The following is a 14,904-nucleotide window of genomic DNA, read 5'->3' as shown; positions in this document are numbered from 1 at the left end:
CCCCGCTGCAGATCAGCCATTTAAAGCGCTGCATTGCTGCAGATGCCGTGATCTGTGTTGATCACGGCATCTGAGGGGTTAATGGCGGACATGAGCGCAATCTCTGATGTCCGCCATTACTGGCAGGTCCCAGCTGCTGATAGCAGCTGGGACCTGCCGTGCATGGTATGAGCACTGCTCCGGTGCTTGCGTCATGTATAGGACGTAAATGTACATCCTGGTGCGCCAAGAACCAGCAGAACAGGACGTACATTTATGTCCTATGTCCTTAAAGGGTGAAATCTTTCTAGTTGTGTACATGCAAACACGCACTATACTAAAAAGCCTGTGCATTCCAAAAACATTAGGCATTCTAAAGTGACTGTATTTTTTAAAACTTTGGTTTTCTTAAACTTGCCTTATACGTACCTTGTTGTAAGATAAACGCAGTTCAATCATTGAAACTTAAAGTTGACAAGTAGGTTGGTGAAAAATCACCCAAAAAAGATAAAACGATCCTTAAAAAATATGTCTGTTAAAGGACTTGTCTGTTCTAGATGGTCTGTTTCCTCAGCTCTGTCTTTGCTTCCCCCCCCCACTGCAATGCAGAAGGATAGCACTAGCCACGAGGAGAAGTTGGGTCACGGTCAGCCTTTGGAGCATGTTGCTGAGGTGGGGGAAAGGGGCTGCAATGGCCGAGCATAGCACTAGTGGGACTGATGGTAGTCGTGATGAGGATTCTGGAAGGCATCATGGTAGATGTGGGGCGGGGGAACAAGGAGGTCACGATGACACATCAGAAGGGCTAACTGAGAGGAGTGGTGGGGATGATGAAGAGGTGTTTAAAAAGGAGGATGTCAGTGGGCCTTCTGGTCTGAGCAGCTCAGGAGAAAGTGACGGTAACACAGGTGATGGATCTGAAGGCTTGAGAAAAAAACATTCTAGAACAGGGGCACAGTCGGGTGTTGATGTACCTAGCTATTTATGGTATCCTGCCATGTGGAATTTCTTTATTATGTAACCAGATGCAGGAAAGCAGGCTCTGAGGAGAGAAAGTGAGGCACAGGCTGGGTCCAAATTTAGGAATTAGGCCTCTACGTTAGCACCTCAAGTATCACAAAGCCTGGGTAGAAGAATACCTAGTCCACCAATGCCTGCTCTCTGCTGGCTACAGATAACTCTACCTCACCACCGTCTGCTGTATGCTGGCTACTACTAGAAACACCAGCCCACCATCACCCTACTTCTATCCAGGTCAACACAGACACAACCCATCATCCACAATAAAAGGGATAATTTTTGGGAGGCTTGGAAAAATCCATGCCGTCTTCTTCCCTTGCTAGACTACGAACCTGTTGCTACTCCCAAAAAGGGGTAATGTTTGGCACGTTGGGATTAAGCCATGGTGTCTTTCCATGCCTTCATGTGCATACTAACACTTGCAGGCATGTATCGGGATACTTAATGCCGCTTTATTTTGGTGTGAATAAGCCTAAAAAATGGGCGAGCTGTAAAAGTTACCATGGGTTAGTGCATGTCGCCATAACTGATCTTTAAAAAAACTTTAAAACTACTTGAATATACTCCTAACAGTGCTAGACAGGGATTTAGAGATGATAGGCAGTGTAATAAACATGGATTTTTTCGAATCGAGTCGAAGCAAAATCGCGATTTTAGAGAAGTTCACGAGTCTGGTGAACAGAAATTTTCAAAAGTTCTATAGATATGAGATATACAGTACAGACCAAAAGTTTGGACACACCTTCTCATTCAGAGTTTTCTTTATTTTCATGACTATGAAAATTGTAGATTCACACTGAAGGCATCAAAACTAAGAATTAACACATGTGGAATTATATACATAACAAAAAAGTGTGAAAATATGTCATATTCTAGGCTCTAGCCACCTTTTGCTTTCATTACTGCTTTGCACACTCTTGGAATTCTCTTGATGAGCTTCAAGAGGTAGTCACCTGAAATGGTCTTCCAACAGTCTTGAAGGAGTTCCCAGAGATGCTTAGCACTTGTTGGCCCTTTTTGCCTTCACTCTGCGGTCCAGCTCACCCCAAACCATCTCGATTGGGTTCAGGTCCGGTGACTGTGGAGGCCAGGTCATCTGACGCAGCACCCCATCACTCTCCTTCTTGGTCAAATAGCCCTTACACAGCCTGGAGGTGTGTTTGGGGTCATTGTCCTGTTGAAAAATAAATGATGGTCCAACTAAACGCAAACCGGATGGAATAGCATGCCGCTGCAAGATGCTGTGGTAGCCATGCTGGTTCAGTATGCCTTCAATTTTGAATAAATCCCCAACAGTATCACCAGCAAAGCACCCCCACACCATCACACCTCCTCCTCCACACCAGCACACCGGTGAAGTGAAAACCATTTCAGGTGACTACCCCTTGAAGCTCAACAAGAGAATGCCAAGAGTGTGCAAAGCAGTAATCAAAGCAAAAGGTGGCTACTATGAAGAACCTAGAATATGACATATTTTCAGTTGTTTCACACTTTTTTGTTATGTATATAATTCCATATGTGTTAATTCATAGTTTTGATGCCATCAGTGTGAATCTACAATTTTCATAATGAAAATAAAGAAAACTTTGAATGAGAAGGTGTGTCCAAACTTTTGGTCTGTACTGTATATATCTAAATATAGATATAAGATAGATAGATAAATAGATATGGGATAAAGCGATAGTAAGATAGATAGATATGAGATAGATAGACAGATAGATATGGGATAGAGAGACAGATAGAAAGATTTAAGAAGTAAAGCAATGTGTTTATCACTTTATTTTTCTTTCAGGGTCTGTTCACGCATATAGTATCTTGTGCATATTTGATGCTCAGGATTTGAAGCTACAGATTTTATGTTGCAGAGTTTAATGTAAACCTAATGACTGAACACAGCTTTAAATCTGCCACTCTTAATCTTGCGAATCAGATATGGAAAGGATACTGTTAATTACCACCAAGTTTGAACTGGACTCTGGCACCATCTGCTGTCAATAATGTAAACTGCAATTGTTAAATAGGGTCTGTCTCCACATTGACTCAATTTTAAAATATAGTATATTGCACTCAATATTTTAAGAGAGAAAAAAATTACAATATGACAAATATGTGTGGAATCTTTTTATTAGATTTATCTTTACATTAGAATCTCCCCCAGTGGCATCATGAAGTCTAACATTTCATTATTTTACAACGCTCCTTTATTATATACCAAATAGGTTTGCTCTCAATCTTTTTTTAAAGTTATGCCTGTCTGAAATAATGCCCTTCTATTATTATTATTATGTGGTACAAGATATCGAAAAAAATAGCTGGCAATGAAGGTATACAATTATTCTATTAGATACTATGGGGGAGATTTATTAAACCTTGTGCAAAGGGAAGAGTGAAGCAGTTCCAGATATGGGCAACTGCTCCATTGTTCCTTTGCTTGATAAATCCACCCCCAACCCCGTATAATTAATAATTTGTATAATCTGTTTTTTTTTTTCTGGTTTATTACAGAAAGGACTGGATTTACGGTACGCCCTGTGGCTGGCCTTCTATCGGCTCGTGACTTCCTCTCTAGCTTGGCTTTTCGTGTTTTCCAGTGTACCCAATATATTCGACATGCATCATCCCCCATGCACTCTCCAGAACCGTAAGTGATGAGATATAACTTGTACCATATATATAGGCTACCATGATGATGCCTCTAATGGCACGGATGAGACATTTTCTGTATAGAGCCCATATAAAATAGAAATCAGCAGGGTTTACTATACATATTAGTGACTAGAGATAAATGAATTGATTTTAAATTAGTCAAATTATATGAGGGACCTGCACATACCTTGCCATTCACTGCACAAAGGTTGCATCAACCCAGCAGGTGAAAGGGGGTGCCTGGCTGGCTCTCTTCCCCTGCAGGGCTGGTGTCAGTCACAGGGAATTTAACTGTAAGCATATCCTAATGACATGCTTACAGTTTAATGTTGCAGCTTGACTGAGAGAAGTGCCATGTGCTCCTTGCTCTGTCACTCCCCCTTGTGGCTGCAGGCAGCATTATGCCTGCAGTCACAAGAGGTAGCTCTCTTCCTCTGTGCTCCGGCTCATGAGTTATATTACCTGTGTGCCTGCAGATCAGGAAGGAAGAGGAGACGTTGTTGGTCCACATAGGAGCTGGGAGCAATACAAGGATACTACCTACAAATGGGAAGCTACCAACAAAGGGAGCTTACAAAGAAAGTTTCTCACAGGGTACCATCTACTCTAAGAATGGCCCTGTGTACAGAAGCAGGGAGTCCTGTCTGTTGACAAGATTACTTGCTCCTGTAAAAATCCAAATCCACCACCAAATCCAAATTGAATCTGAAAGTCGATTTGGGTCAGTTCTCCCAAGGTCAATTTTGATCTTGAGATTCACTTATCTATTAGAATTTCCAGGATTCACTTATCTATTTTCTATCTATTAGTACAGGAGCATGAGAATTTGTGTTGCCCATTGGTTCACCCACCAGATGTATTCTGGGATTGACTAATCTATCATATTCAATGTTCCTGTTTTTGTTCCTGTAAACACAAGGCAACAATTATTTTCCCAGGAAAAACTACATAAGCCATAATAGTGACATCTGTAAGGGTGTAATCCCTGGGACTTCAGCCAGTGCTAAATATGTGGTACCAAGCCCATGTTCCCAGTGGAGATGTGACCATGTTTATGTGTGGTGTGGTCCCGCTCCAAAATAACTAGATATTTGACTTGAATGCATTTCATGACTTAAAAATGATCAGATCTATTATGCCCAAATTCTCCTTTAAACAGAATGAGTTTTTACACTACCAGTGAACAGTTACTGGAAAATCTGATGGTCATTTCCAACAGGATGATTCCCGCTACTGGGCATGGAGCATCAATGTCGGCATTTACATTACTGATCGATCAACCTAAAATGAGGATATTTATGTAGTCTTGATCGATGGTGATCTAATAAATGACCTGTGTAATAAGGTTAAGTCCACCTTAACTGTAGAAGGTTTTATCAATTGAATTACCAGATGAGGAAGGGCCATTGTCCATGTAGTTGTAAAGACATATGAACGACATGATATCCACAATCATTTCTCGTCTTGTGTTGATCCTCAGGGACTGTTGTCATGAGCTGCTTGGACACGTTCCCATATTGGCAGATAAAACGTTTGCTCAGTTCTCACAGGTCAGTGTAAAGTGTTTTATTAATGTTTGGCATCAACATAAACCGATGAAATGGCTTAAAGTGTACCTGTCATATAAAGAAATTGGTCTCGGTCTAAGTGTTCAGACCCCCCAACGAAAATTAGAATAAGCTTGGAAAAGCATGTGACCAAATGTTTTCTCTGCATGTTCTGTGCACAAAACACAGACAAGCCCATAGGTCTTCTACTAAAGCCTACATACTGCATGCACTTTTCTAGCAGTTGGTGGGAATATGAGCACTTAGACCCCGACCGATCAAAACTCCTTAGGACATTTTTCAAACAATGCCCCTATTGTCTGATATGTTGTAAATATACAATGCATTCAGAAAGTTTTTTTTAGACCCTTTAAAGGTGTACTCCAGCCCTAGACATCTTATTCCCTATCCAAAGGATAGGGGATAAGATGTCAGATTGCAGAGGTCCTGCTGCTGGGGACCCCCGCAATCTCTCCTGCAGCACCAACTTGTCATCAGCCTCATGGAGAAAAGATAGCTACATCATGGCCCCGCCCCCTCGTGACATCACACCCCTCCCCCTCAATGCAAGTCTGCATTGAGGGGGTGGGGTGTGATGTCATGAGGGGGTGGGGCCGCAATGTCACGGTACTCTGGCCTCTGTTTCGTGAGTCATCAGACACGGAGCGATCTTCGTTCCATGAGGCTGATGACAAGTGGGTGCTGCAGGAGAGATTGCCGGAGATGGTGTTTGAGCCAAAGTCAGAAGTGTATTCAAAAGGACTTCTCCTTCCTCATGGATCTACTTCTGAATTTGCCTCAAAAAATAGTTGTGGCAGTTTACCAAAAAATAACAGAAAAAAAAAACCTTTGTTGAAACCTAGCCTTACTTTTCTATATGTTTTATGCAGGACATTGGCTTGGCATCGCTGGGAGCAACAGATGAGGAAATAGAAAAACTGGCTACGGTAAGAAGCATGATGACATGCAGTCTTGGGGGGTGGGGGGGATGATTTATCAAGCTAAGGCTCCTTTCACACTATGACTGTTGCTTTGTTACAAATGGACGTTAATGGCTCTTTTTTTTTATACTTTGCCTGCCATTAACGTCCATCAGTGTAATGGAGCATAATTGTTATAACGGGCAAAGAGGATCCCATTCACTTGAATGGGATTCCTCTAATGTTCGTATGTCCGTTACAAGTCCCGTTATGATAGCGGAAGAAAAAAGACGTGTCATACACAAATTTTTCTCCCGCTATCTTCCTAACTGACGTCCCTTACCAGATGAAAACGGTAGTGTGACAGGAGCCTAAGTCTTAGGTAAGATTTTTTCAGAGTTTTTTTTTTTGCTCTCGGTTTTGCCTTATGTGTGACAAATTTATCAAAAGGTATGGTGTTAATTAATTAACATATGGTTTTAATTAATTTGCCACACGTATGACAAAGTGAGGGAAATTAAACTGAAGTTCATTTTCCAAGAAAGCTTGGAGCTGGTCTTGGTTTAAGATGTGTTTTTGCCATAAATGCAATGATAAATCTCTCTTAGACTCTATTTTGGGAATGTTGAAAAGGACAAAATGATCTAAACACATTCATTTCCTTCAGTTCATGTAGTATTTATTATGGGGATACTAGGAAGATAAAAGCAAACTCATTGTTGGATCATGGTGTTACTATAGGGGGTGCAGAGGTAGCATTTGCACCACATGCACTACATTTTGCCTTTTTTTATTTATTTACTGTTTTAATCTATTCGGTTTTTCCAGAGCTCAATTCCACCATATTTTATGTGGGAACATTAGTAAATATGTTGGGATTCCTAATATGGAATCATACACTTAATTGACATACATTATAGCATCTCTTAGAAAACCATCAAACAATTTAAATGCAACAAAAGTTAAGCTAACAGGCCTATAATTCGCTTTTTGAATATTGGCATCACATTTGCTATGCACCAGTCCTAGGGGAACAGACCCTGTCACTATAGAGTCCTTATATATATATATATAAAGAGATATGTCTATTAAATTGCTTAACCCCTTAACGACGCAGGACGTATATTTATGTCCTGAGCCGGCTCCCGCGATATGAAGCGGGATCGTGCCGCGATCCTGCATCATATCGCGTCGGTCCCGGCGCTCATCAATGGCCGGGACCCGCGGCTAATAATACACATCGCCGATCGCGGCGATGTGCGGTATTAACCCTTTAGAAGCGGCGGTCAAAGCTGACCGCCGCTTCTAAAGTGAAACTGAAAGTGACCCGGCTGCTCAGTCGGGCTGTTCGGGACCGCCGCGGTGAAATCGCGGCGTCCCGAACAGCTGATCAGACATCGGGAGGGCCCTTACCTGCCTCCTCGGTGTCCGATCGACGAATGACTGCTCCGTGCCTGAGATCCAAGCAGGAGCAGTCAAGCGCCGATAATGCTGATCACAGGCGTGTTAATACACGCCAGTGATCAGCATAGGAGATCAGTGTGTGCAGTGTTATAGGTCCCTATGGGACCTATAACACTGCAAAAAAAATGTAAAAAAAAAGTGTTAATAAAGGTAATTTAACCCCTTCCCTAATAAAAGTTTGAATCACCCCCCTTTTCCCATAAAAAAATAAAACAGTGTAAAAAAAATAAATAAATAAACATATGTGGTATCGCCGTGTGCGTAAATGTCCGAACTATAAAAATATATCAATAATTAAACCGTACGGTCAATGGCGTACGCGCCAAAAAATTCCAAAGTCCAAAAAAGCTTATTTTGGTCACTTTTTATACCATAAAAAAAATGAATAAAAAGTGATCAAAAAGTCCGATCAAAACAAAAATCATACCGATAAAAACTTCAGATCACAGCGCAAAAAATGAGTCCTCATTCCGCCCTGTACGTGGAAAAATAAAAAAGTTATAGGGGTCAGAAGATGACATTTTTAAACGTATACATTTTCCTGCATGTAGTTATGATTTTTTCCAGAAGTGCCACAAAATCAAACCTATATAAGTAGGGTATCATTTTAACCATATGGACCTACAGAATAATGATAAGGTGTAATTGTTACCAAAATATGCACTGCGTAGAAACGGAAGCCCCCAAAAGTTACAAAATGGCGTTTTTTTTTTCGATTTTGTCGCACAATGATTTTTTTTTTCATTTCGCCGTGCATTTTTGGGTAAAATGACTAATGTCACTGCAAAGTAGAATTGGCGACGCAAAAAATAAGCCATAATATGGATTTTTAGGTGGAAAATTGAAAGGGTTATGATTTTTAAAAGGTAAGGAGGAAAAAACGAAAGTGCAAAAACGGAAAAACCCTGAGTCCTTAAGGGGTTAAAGGACAAGTATCATGAACAAAAACGTATCCCCTATCCGAAGAAGCGTGGATAAGTTTTAGATCGCGGGGGGTCCAAGCGTTGGGGCCCACCTTGATCTCCTGTTTGGAGTCCCGGTAATCTAGCACAGGAGCACGTAACGATTCATATAGCTCTATGGGAGAGCCGGTTCTGTTTTTTTACATATTATTTTTTTCCTCCTCCTAGCTTTGTTTATATGCTTTTTTTTTTTTTTTTTTATTGCTCCCTTTATATTTTATTATTTGGTTTCTATAGCCTTTAAGAACAAAACATTTGGCCTAATCAGTAAAAAATGTTATAAATTGAAATGCAACAGTGAATTTTCTTTTTAATGCAAGAGCTAGTCACAAACTATCAAAACATTCTCTGTTCTCTACTTTCTTTATATTTTTCTATCGATTCCATTTAGTTCTTTTAAACAACGTTTCAAAATTCTAATGTTACTTTAGATAACAATGTAAGAAACTTTAATTCATTTATTCATTATTATTAACCTTAACCAAAAGGATATGTAGAGAAGTGTGCAGTATCGTGACTATGGATGATTTACTTGGATGAGCTTTTCTATATATTACATATAAGTCTGCATGATGTGACCTAGATACCTAGATTGACATAAAAAATCCAGTCAGCAGGGACCCAGAGAAGTTAAGGAGTAGTCATAGTCATTTATTCGACTGTGTTCTCCTTGCCCTGTCCATACCTATTTAAAGGTCTTTTATGTTTTTTTTAGTTTTTTTTTTTTAGAAATAGATATTTCATCTCTCACACAACTTCATACACTGTATAAAGACTTTTCTTTTTATTTGCTCCAGCTCTATTGGTTTACTGTGGAATTTGGACTTTGCAAGCAGGATGGAGAAATAAAAGCCTATGGCGCAGGTTTACTATCATCATATGGCGAATTGCTGGTAAGTAACATTCTGCAATATAACAGGCATTCATGGAAATCAAATGTTCAAAATCTCTTAACATAAGGCCAGCAACTAGGAGTAAGACAGCTGTTGTCAGCATAGTCATGGCCTACAAATATTCATTGCATATGCATGTTTTTTTTGTGTGTAAATATATCCACAGTTTTGATGGAATTTTAAATATACTGTAGTATATATATATATATATATATATATATATATATATATATATATATATATTGGTAGGGTTGAGGGTTACCAAGTGGGATGCAGCAGATCAAACATAATGGGTGTCACGATGCCGGCAGGCAGGTAGTGGACCCTCTGTGCCAGAGAGGGATTGGCGTGGACCGTGCTAGTGGACCGGTTCTAAGCCACTACTGGTTTTCACCAGAGCCCGCCGCAAAGCGGGATGGTCTTGCTGCGGCGGTAGTGACCAGGTCGTATCCACTAGCAACGGCTCACCTCTCTGGCTGCTGAAGATAGGCGCGGTACAAGGGAGTAGGCAGAAGCAAGGTCGGACGTAGCAGAAGGTCGGGGCAGGCAGCAAGGATCGTAGTCAGGGGCAACGGCAGAAGGTCTGGAAACACAGGCAAGGAACACACAAGGAACGCTTTCACTGGCACTAAGGCAACAAGATCCGGCAAGGGAGTGCAAGGGAAGTGAGGTAATATAGGGAAGTGCACAGGTGAAAACCCTAATTGGAACCACTGCGCCAATCAGCGGCGCAGTGGCCCTTTAAATCGCAGAGACCCGGCGCGCGCGCGCCCTAGGGAGCGGGGCCGCGCGCGCCGGGACAGAACAGACGGGGAGCGAGTCAGGTAGGGGAGCCGGGGTGCGCATCGCGAGCGGGCGCTACCCGCATCGCGAATCGCATCCCGGCTGGCAGCAGGATCGCAGCGCCCCGGGTCAGAGGACGTGACCGGAGCGCTGCAGCGGAGGGAGTGAAGCGAGCGCTCCGGGGAGGAGCGGGGACCCGGAGCGCTCGGCGTAACAGTACCCCCCCCCTTGGGTCTCCCCCTCTTCTTGGAGCCTGAGAACCTGAGGAGCAGACTTTTGTCAAGGATGTTGTCCTCAGGTTCCCAGGATCTCTCTTCAGGACCACAACCCTCCCAGTCAACTAAAAAAAAATTTTTCCCTCTGACCTTTTTGGCAGCCAAAATTTCCTTGACCGAGAAGACGTCCGAGGAGCCGGAAACAGGAGTGGGAGGAACAGATTTGGGAGAAAAACGGTTGAGGATGAGTGGTTTGAGAAGAGAGACGTGAAAGGCATTAGGGATACGAAGAGAAGGAGGAAGAAGAAGTTTATAAGAGACAGGATTAATTTGACACAAAATTTTGAAAGGACCAAGATAGCGTGGTCCCAACTTGTAGCTAGGGACACGGAAGCGGACATATTTAGCGGAGAGCCATACCTTGTCTCCAGGGGAAAAAACGGGGGGAGCTCTTCTTTTCTTATCCGCGAACCTCTTCATGCGTGAAGAAGCCTGTAAAAGAGAATTTTGGGTCTCTCTCCATATAATGGAAAGGTCACGAGAAATTTCATCCACAGCGGGCAGACCAGAGGGCAAGGGGGTAGGGAGGGGGGGAAGAGGGTGACGGCCGTACACCACGAAAAATGGGGATTTGGAGGAAGATTCAGAGACCCTGAAGTTATACGAAAATTCGGCCCATGGAAGGAGATCTGCCCAGTCATCCTGGCGGGAGGAAACAAAATGTCGCAAATAATCACCCAGGATCTGGTTAATTCTTTCTACTTGTCCATTGGACTGGGGATGATATGCAGAGGAAAAATTTAATTTAATCTTGAGTTGTTTACAGAGAGCCCTCCAGAATTTAGACACGAATTGGACCCCTCTATCCGAGACAATCTGCGTAGGCAACCCGTGAAGACGAAAAATGTGTACAAAAAATTGTTTAGCCAACTGAGGCGCAGAAGGAAGACCAGGAAGAGGGATGAAATGTGCCATTTTGGAGAATCGATCAACGACCACCCAAATAACGGTGTTGCCACGGGAAGGGGGTAAATCAGTAATAAAATCCATACCAATCAGAGACCAAGGCTGTTCGGGGACAGGCAGAGGATGAAGAAAACCAGCGGGCTTCTGGCGAGGAGTCTTATCCCGGGCACAGATAGTGCAGGCTCGCACAAAGTCCCCAACATCCGTCTCCAGAGTCGGCCACCAATAGAAGCGGGAGATGAGTTGCACAGATTTCTTGATGCCCGCATGACCTGCGAGATGGGAGGAGTGACCCCATTTGAGGATTCCGAGGCGTTGGCGTGGAGAAACAAAGGTCTTTCCTGGAGGAGTCTGCCTGATGGAGGCAGGAGAAGTGGAGATCAGGCAGTCAGGTGGAATGATGTGTTGCGGAGGGAGATCAACTTCTGAGGCATCCGAGGAACGAGAGAGAGCATCGGCCCTAATGTTCTTATCGGCAGGACGAAAGTGAATCTCAAAATTAAATCGGGCAAAGAACAGAGACCACCGGGCCTGGCGAGGATTCAGCCGTTGGGCCGACTGGAGGTAGGAGAGGTTCTTGTGGTCGGTGTAGATAATAACAGGAAATCTTGATCCCTCCAGCAGATGCCTCCATTCCTCAAGTGCTAATTTAATGGCTAGAAGCTCTCGATCCCCGATGGAGTAGTTCCTCTCCGCTGGAGAGAAGGTCCTAGAAAAAAAACCACAAGTGACAGCATGCCCGGAAGGATTTTTTTGTAGAAGAACAGCTCCAGCTCCCACTGAGGAGGCATCAACCTCCAATAGGAAGGGTTTGGAAGGGTCAGGTCTGGAGAGCACGGGAGCCGAAGAAAAGGCAGACTTGAGTCGTTTAAAGGAGTCTTCTGCTTGAGGAGGCCAGGACTTGGGATCAGCATTTTTCTTGGTTAAAGCCACGATAGGAGCCACAATGGTAGAAAAATGTGGAATAAATTGCCTGTAATAATTGGCGAACCCCAAAAAGCGTTGGATAGCACGGAGTCCGGAGGGGCGTGGCCAATTTAAGACGGCAGAGAGTTTGTCTGGATCCATCTGTAGTCCCTGGCCAGAGACCAAATATCCTAGAAAAGGAAGAGATTGGCATTCAAACAGACATTTCTCAATTTTGGCATAGAGTTGGTTGTCACGAAGTCTCTGAAGAACCATACGGACATGCTGGCGGTGTTCTTCAAGATTGGCAGAAAAAATTAGGATATCGTCCAGATATACCACAACACAGGAGTATAACAGATCACGAAAAATTTCATTGACAAAGTCTTGGAAGACGGCAGGGGCATTACACAGTCCAAAGGGCATGACCAGATACTCAAAGTGTCCATCTCTGGTGTTAAATGCCGTTTTCCACTCGTCCCCCTCTCTGATGCGGATGAGGTTATAGGCGCCTCTTAAGTCCAATTTAGTGAAGATGTGGGCACCTTGGAGGCGATCAAAGAGTTCAGAGATGAGGGGTAAGGGGTAGCGGTTCTTAACCGTGATTTTATTAAGACCGCGGTAGTCAATGCAAGGACGTAGGGAGCCATCTTTTTTGGACACAAAGAAAAATCCGGCTCCGGCAGGAGAGGAGGATTTACGGATAAAGCCCTTTTTTAGATTCTCCTGGACGTATTCGGACATGGCAAGAGTCTCTGGGGCAGAGAGAGGATAAATTCTGCCCCGGGGTGGAGTAGTACCCGGGAGGAGGTCGATAGGGCAATCATAAGGCCTGTGAGGAGGTAGAGTCTCAGCTTGTTTTTTGCAGAAAACATCCGCGAAGTCCATATAGGCCTTAGGGAGACCGGTTACTGGAGGAACCACAGAGTTACGGCAAGGGTTACTGGGAACCGGTTTTAGACAGTTCTTGGAACAAGAGGACCCCCAACTCTTGATCTCCCCAGTGGACCAATCCAGGGTTGGGGAATGAAGTTGAAGCCAGGGAAGTCCAAGGAGAATCTCCGAGGTGCAATTGGGGAGGACCAAAAGTTCAATCCTCTCATGATGAGATCCGATGCTCATAAGAAGGGGCTCCGTGCGGAAACGTATGGTACAGACCAATCTTTCATTATTTACACAATTGATGTAGAGGGGTCTGGCGAGACCGGTCACTGGGATGTTGAACCTGTTGACGAGGGAGGCCAAAATAAAATTTCCTGCAGATCCAGAGTCCAAAAAAGCCACTGTAGAGAAGGAGAAGGCAGAGGCAGACAACCGCACAGGCACAGTAAGACGTGGAGAAGCAGAGTAGACATCAAGGACTGTCTCACCTTTGTGCGGAGTCAGCGTACGTCTTTCCAGGCGGGGAGGACGGATAGGACAATCCCTCAGGAAGTGTTCGGTACTAGCACAGTACAGGCAGAGGTTCTCCATACGGCGTCGTGTCCTCTCTTGAGGTGTCAGGCGAGACCGGTCGACCTGCATAGCCTCCACGGCGGGGGGCACAGGAACAGATTGCAGGGGACCAGAGGAGAGAGGAGCCGAGGAGACGAAACGCCTCGTGCGAACAGAGTCCATATCTTGGCGGAGTTCCTGACGCCTTTCAGAAAAACGCATGTCAATGCGAGTGGCTAGGTGAATAAGTTCATGTAGATTAGCAGGAATTTCTCGTGCGGCCAGAACATCTTTAATGTTGCTGGATAGGCCTTTTTTGAAGGTCGCGCAGAGGGCCTCATTATTCCAGGACAATTCTGAAGCAAGTGTACGGAATTGTACGGCGTACTCGCCAACGGAAGAATTACCCTGGACCAGGTTCAACAGGGCAGTCTCAGCAGAAGAGGCTCGGGCAGGTTCCTCAAAGACACTTCGGATTTCCGAGAAGAAGGAGTGTACAGAGGCAGTGACGGGGTCATTGCGGTCCCAGAGCGGTGTGGCCCATGACAGGGCTTTTCCGGACAGAAGACTGACTACGAAAGCCACCTTAGACCTTTCAGTGGGAAACAGGTCCGACATCATCTCCAGATGCAGGGAACATTGGGAGAGAAAGCCACGGCAAAACTTAGAGTCCCCATCAAATTTATCTGGCAAGGATAAGCGTATCCCAGGAGCGGCCACTCGCTGCGGAGGAGGTGCAGGAGCTGGCGGAGGAGATGACTGCTGAAGCTGTGGTAGCAACTGTTGTAGCATAACGGTCAGTTGAGACAGCTGTTGGCCTTGTTGCGCTATCTGTTGTGACTGCTGGGCGACCACCGTGGTGAGGTCAGCGACAACTGGCAGAGGAACTTCAGCGGGATCCATGGCCGGATCTACTGTCACGATGCCGGCAGGCAGGTAGTGGACCCTCTGTGCCAGAGAGGGATTGGCGTGGACCGTGCTAGTGGACCGGTTCTAAGCCACTACTGGTTTTCACCAGAGCCCGCCGCAAAGCGGGATGGTCTTGCTGCGGCGGTAGTGACCAGGTCGTATCCACTAGCAACGGCTCACCTCTCTGGCTGCTGAAGATAGGCGCGGTACAAGGGAGTAGGCAGAAGCAAGGTCGGACGTAGCAGAAGGTCGGGGCAGGC

General features: G+C 44.5%; 1 protein-coding gene across 3 annotated transcripts in view; it reads left to right on the top strand.

Annotated features, from left to right (window-relative positions):
- Nucleotides 1-14,904, top strand: part of TH (tyrosine hydroxylase) — a 230,676-nt gene that overhangs the window by 210,501 nt on the left and 5,271 nt on the right. For all 3 annotated transcript variants that reach the window (XM_056526869.1, XM_056526870.1, XM_056526868.1), the window contains exons 8-11: nt 3,505-3,640; nt 5,126-5,195; nt 6,083-6,139; nt 9,336-9,431. In XM_056526869.1, the coding sequence (XP_056382844.1) occupies nt 3,505-3,640; nt 5,126-5,195; nt 6,083-6,139; nt 9,336-9,431 (359 nt within the window). The remainder of the gene's footprint in view (nt 1-3,504; nt 3,641-5,125; nt 5,196-6,082; nt 6,140-9,335; nt 9,432-14,904) is intronic.

Source organism: Hyla sarda, chromosome 6 (assembly GCF_029499605.1).
Source record: "Hyla sarda isolate aHylSar1 chromosome 6, aHylSar1.hap1, whole genome shotgun sequence".
NCBI lineage: Eukaryota > Metazoa > Chordata > Amphibia > Anura > Hylidae > Hyla > Hyla sarda.
This window is presented reverse-complemented; position numbering and strand designations above follow the sequence as displayed.